The sequence below is a fragment of the Urocitellus parryii genome, chromosome 5, assembly GCF_045843805.1.
Source record: "Urocitellus parryii isolate mUroPar1 chromosome 5, mUroPar1.hap1, whole genome shotgun sequence".
In the NCBI taxonomy this organism is placed as follows: domain Eukaryota; kingdom Metazoa; phylum Chordata; class Mammalia; order Rodentia; family Sciuridae; genus Urocitellus; species Urocitellus parryii.
Genome location: NC_135535.1, coordinates 89,247,440 through 89,253,439, shown reverse-complemented (window position 1 = coordinate 89,253,439; position 6,000 = coordinate 89,247,440). Strand labels below are relative to the sequence as shown.

The following is a 6,000-nucleotide window of genomic DNA, read 5'->3' as shown; positions in this document are numbered from 1 at the left end:
TCAGTTCTTGTATTCCCCATGCAGCTTTTTCTTCCCGCGAGGAGCATGGCTCAGAGAGAACGGTGACTTGATATTTAAGCGATCCCTCTCCGCCTCCTCTTCCTCATCGTACCTCTCATCCTCATTTTCATCTTCCACATCACTGCTCTGAGGACTGGAGGCCTGAGACCCTGCTGGGGAAGGTGGTACTGAGGAAGGCCTGGGATATTTAAACCCTTCTGTCTGCCAAAGACAAAAGGAAGACAGAAACAGTATAATGACTTCTTGCAGTGATGTGAACACTATGTATGCACATTTTGTGAAAACAATGAGTTTAGATATCTTTTGTGATCTGTTCAGGTGCTATCAAACTTTAATTCATTTTGATTTTAGTACTACCAGGTTCAAGAGAAATGCATTAGATATACAGCTATCCCTCATTAAGCACTGACATGTGGCAGATGCTGTCTACAGGTTATCTCATTTAACTTTTAGGTAACTCTCTGATAGATTTGTTCTCATTTACAAAAGAAAATCGAGGGTGAAGAAAGGCCAAATGCCTTGTCCTAGGTTCTAAACCACATAAGTGGTAAGCAAATATCTGTACCAAGTTTGTGATGAACCCAAAGTATTTAATCTCAATGGCCATGTACATTGCCGATACTGGCAGTCTTTATGTCATCTATGGATGTGGATAGCAAAGTTGCAGGAAATAGGCAACTGGGCATGCCATGAATGGCCACCTCTAGAAAGAATCCTGGAGGCCAGGCCACTTACTTGACCCTGAAACTCCATCACATTCTGTCATTGTAGTTAATAAGTAAATATCACTTTTATCGAATGGTCCTGCTACTTAAGATTCACTAAGAAAACTCTCAAAAAAAAAAAAAAACAAAAAAAACGGGGGCTGGGGTTGTGGCTCAGTGGTAGAGTACTCGCCTAGCATGCGTGAGGCCCTGGGTTCGAGCCTCAGCACCATGTAAATGTAAAAAATAAAGATATTGTGTCCACCTAAAAAAAAAAAAAAAACTAAAAAATAAATATATTTTAAAAAAAGTGGGCTGGGGATGTGGCTCAAGTGGTAGCGCGCTCGCCTGGCATGCGTGCAGCCCGGGTTTGATCCTCAGCACCACATACAAACAAAGATGCTGTGTCTGCCGAAAACTAAAAAATAAATATTAAAAAATTCTCTCTCTCTCTCTCTCTCAAAAAAAAAAAAAAAAACCCACATACTGAGCACCAATTATGCATCAGGCACCACAATGCTACATGAGGAACAAGTTGAAAAGCATGATCACCACCCTTTAAGAGTGCAAAGGCTTGAACTGAAGACCAAATGTATAAACATGTTGCAGTGTGTTTCAATCATTTTTACACATTATCATGTCATACATGTACGGTCATTTCGATATTAAGATGCTTTACCTGAAAGCAATATAAAAAAAAAGAGCTGAATCTTGCATGAGGACCATCATAGAGTAAGTGCTAAATACTTAATTAGTTGAATAACTAGACAAGTGGATGAATATATCTTAAGTAATCAAGTGGAGTGACTGCCTCTAAATAAGCTAAGCAATCAACTCTCTGCTAGAATCATAAACACAGGAGTGGGAATTTATAGATACGGAAATTAAGAAAACTCTTTCACTTTCTGTATAGGCTAATCTTTCTAGATCTGTACCTCTGGAAACCTATGTAGGTAGACTATAAGTTGTGATAGTAGGCAAAACTGTTTATGTAAAATTGACCCCAGACTGATCAGATTCCACCCACTCTGAAGGACTGGTAAATACTTGATGGGAATCCACAGATTTGTGGAATCCCTGAATTTGATGACTCTTGTCATTGAGCATATTGCTTGTGGGGATGGTAGAACTGTGTTTGTGAAAATTTGCACAAGATATTGGCCCCAGATGGGCATAGAACTACTAAGTTAAATTGGATCTTTGTTTGTTTGGTTTCTAAGATGGGATCTGCCTATGTTGCCTGGATTTGTTCAAACTTGTGGACTCAAGAGATCTTTCCACATCAGCCTCCTGAGTAACTGGGACTACAGAGATAGGCCACTAGGTTCCACTGAGGTGAATCTTATACCCAATGGTTTGGTTATTATCTTCTTGCACATAGGGGTCCAAAGAAATTTACTTCTCTGATCACTGTTTAGACTCTTGCAAGGACTAATCTCATTAAAGAAAAATGCCAGATGCCACCCTGCTTTAAACTGTGTTTCCTGTCTTCTACCCTTCTAAGTGAATCTGATGGCAAATGTGGCCCATGTTAGTTTCATAAATATAAACATCGTGTTGGACTTTAGAAGAAGACTCCCTGGTGGGCACTATTGAATGGAACGTAAGTGCTTATCTGGTCCAATTCCTCCTGTGATGCTTGAATTTATTCTATTTTATTCTTGCCAAGTGGTCACCCTATATTTAAACATTCCCTTGGATAACAAATCCTGTTAAAGCAGACCAATTTATTTTTGAACAACTTCTAAAAGAATAGATGCCTAACAGAGCCACTTCAAGCATTAAGTTGGAGGGAGTTACAAAATGGGGGTGTTTCTCCAACGACAGGAATCAGCTATCTACTCATCCTAGGCAGCACTGAACTCTGAATTGAGGGCTTTGAAGTAGTATGATTTGTGAATTCGTCTATTTATTGCTCTGATTTGACACCATAAAAAAGTATAAAGCTTATTACTTAGCTACTCCCAAATTAAAAAATGTTGTTAGAACTTATCATAAATAAAAAAATTTATCTTTAAAAACAAATCAACAATACATTATATATTTACCGCTGGTGGTGATGTAGGCTCCATATGGAATTTATCTGGAAAAGCTCTGCTTAATGTCAGGTGCCTGGCATGCTGGTAATACTGTCGATAGAAAACCAGTTCATGTGTTAAACAATAGATAGATATAGATATCTAAATAATTGCATTATTATATAAGACTTTTTTCTTATACACATATATAACAGATTATATATATATATATATATATATATATATATATATATATATATATATAAATGTGTTTGTGTTTACACACACATATATTTTAAAGTGCAGAAACTATTCAATCAATTTGAGAATTAGGAAAGAAATGATTAGTTATAGTATTATTATTTTTCAATGCATAGGCAAAAAAGAAATACAAAGTTGGGAGGAAACAGACCACACTGAGCTCTGAATTGAGCACTAAGGTGACTGAAAACACTGGTTTCATTCTAGAGAAACAGCACAGCACAGAAAGGAGATGAGGCTGTAAGTCAGACAGACTAGGTGTAAATCCTGCTTCAAATTTTAGGTAAGAAACAATTTCTAAGAGCCTTGTCTTACTGTTTTCATTTAAAAATAAGGATAGCAAAATTCACCCTCCAAGTTGTAATGAAGCACTGGCATTACTTCCTATAGATGCTTAGCAAATGGCAGCATCTGTCATTTGGCTGGGAAAGTTCAGCTTGCCTAGCAAAGTCCATATATTTATTATTAAAACATTCAGTTCTAAGAATGTGACTATTTGAGCTTACAAACCTATTGCATGACTGAATGGGAGCCTTTCCTGTACTTGTCATTTTGAAAAATAATGTCACTTCCAGTCCCCTACTGCAGGTGAGGAAATTCTTGATGTTTTCCTCTTCTTCAAGAAATGTCTCTGTATACTTGTAATGCATTCAGTTAAGCATCAGCAATAGAATAACTAGTTAGATTACTGCTAGATCCTGATGGACTTGCTATTAAGATAGACTCAAACCAAATGTGAAGAATTGGGTTTAGGAATTTGAAAACTCACATTAAGTTTAAAAGTACATGAAAATATCACTGAGATTTTAGCAATTATGATACTGAACTGACTTCACAGATTTATAACCAGAATCAACATTTTTTTATTGGTTGTTCAAAACATTACAAAGCTCTTGACATATCATATTTCATACATTAGATTCAAGTGGGTTATGAACTCCATTTTTACCCCAAATACAGATTGCAGAATCACATCATTTTAATGGAATTTTTAAAGTTGTCCTCTGTGTTAACAAAAAATTTGCTTACTCTCCCTAGGTATCTCCAATCCAGAAGATCTGAGAGCCTCTCAGTCCGGTTCCTTTGGATGATTCTTTGGCGCCGTGACTGTTTGCAAAATCCATAGAGAAACTGAGTCAGCTGATTGCAAGAATCATCTGGAGAGCAGAATCGCCTGTCAACAATGTAGATACCTGGAGAGCACAAAAGTTAAAGAACAGGTAAAAATAGGACAAATCTTAAAACATTTATTCTCTTATTCTCCATTATCTCTTTAGTTCTACCAAAAACCATATGCATCATATGCTCCCTGACTCAATTATTGCCTCCACTTGGTCTTTTCTCTTCTAAGGCTTAATTTTCTTCTGTAATATCCTTCTAATGGCTTAAAACCATCACCAGCACACGTCCAATGAAGAGAATTTTACTTAGAAAAGTCTGGTTCTCTAGTTATGTTTCCAGGGGATGCTCACTAACCAGAATCTTGGAGTGGAACTTGGGTATCAGTGCCTTTTAGACTCCCCAGCATTCCCACCATGCCGCCACGGCTGAGAACCACACTCTAGTCTGAGGTAAGAGAGCAGTGCCATGGTAAGTACCAAGGGAATTGAATAGTGTAGGCAAAGAATCCATTCCATTCTAACTTTTCTTTCCGCTAAGCAACATAAACAAATAGATGGTGATATACAAATTTTCCTATCTTAAAAAATTACGTGAATTTTTCCAATTTGCAATGACCTTTAAAATAATAATATATTTTTTCTATATAACAATCATTATAGGTACTCTTAAGACTATAGTTATTGTAATATCACTTCTAGGAAGTAGAGGACCTAACCAGACTTAAGACAAAGCAACAACCACCACAAAACAAAACAAAAAAATAGGTAAAGGGCAAAGTTTGTCCAGGTTTTGCAGTCCTTATGCAGTTTCTCTTTGGGGAAATATAGTTACTAATAATAGCATTCTTATTTATGGATCACATAATTGAATCTGTTTTTAATTATGAAAGAAGTATAAACATCAGTTTAATTATCAAAACAACATTAGACTTAGGTTCCGTTAAGACCCTGCGCTCTATGTGGTTAGAGGTCAGTCCTCCCAGGATTAGATTAAGGATGAAAAACCTCACCATAAGCAGTAGGATCAGCCACGTGCTCCTGCATGAAACAACCAAAGCCAGAGAGGTTTGTGGTCACACTGGGGATACCCATCACGGTGCATTCAGCTGCCAGGAGAAAACAAAGGAATTCATTGACTTCCAACTGGCTCCTACCTTCTATATGCAGGCAGAGGAGGAAAAAGCCCTAGGTGGCCTAGTAAAAGCAATGTTCACTTTGTGTCAGGCATGGTACTAAGCTCTTCACCTGCATTATTAATCATTTAATCATCTCATCAACCCATGAAGGTGAAGTAACTTGTCCCCCTTCACAAAGCCAGGACATGTGGTCTAGCTGAGACTTGAAACCAGGCATCCAGCTCCAGAGTTCTTGTTCTGAATGTATGCTCCACTGCCTCTCTAAGTGCCCCTGGTTTTGCTTGTTTGCTCCATTGTAAGCTCCTGACTCGACTTGTCAAGTTTATGGGATAGAATAAATATGCCTCAAACACAATCTGCTTCTCCTTTCATTGAGTCTTCTTTGCACAAACTCCTTTCACTTTCTTAAGTGTTTGGTGAACCCATGATCTCTTTCAGTCCTCCCTCACTTTTTGATCAAAATCTGTTTCCCAGAATATATTTTATCTTCTATATCTTTAACACTCTACTGCCTTCCAGAATGTCTGAATTTCTAACAAGGAATCTATATTTCATTATGGAGTTACTATTGAAAACAAAGGGATCTCCCCATTACCCATGAAGTTCAGGCAGCAGTTTCATCTCCTGCTGTGCAAGTATTTCCTCCTGGCTAGAAAGAGCACAAGGGATTCTCTGATTTGGGGGGATGATGAAGGGGAAAAAAGTGCTTAGATATTACCAATCCCTTTGAAAACCTGAT

The 6,000-nt window shown here is 37.6% G+C and overlaps 1 protein-coding gene across 1 annotated transcript in view; it reads right to left on the bottom strand.

Moving 5' to 3' along the window:
* The window catches only part of Gys2 (glycogen synthase 2), a 57,555-nt gene continuing 51,555 nt past the window's right edge, over positions 1-6,000 (bottom strand). The window contains exons 13-16 of the mRNA XM_026391934.2: positions 5,136-5,231; positions 4,034-4,197; positions 2,774-2,854; positions 1-222 (exon numbers count right to left, since the gene is read on the bottom strand). Coding sequence (XP_026247719.2) covers positions 1-222; positions 2,774-2,854; positions 4,034-4,197; positions 5,136-5,231 — 563 coding nt within the window. The remainder of the gene's footprint in view (positions 223-2,773; positions 2,855-4,033; positions 4,198-5,135; positions 5,232-6,000) is intronic.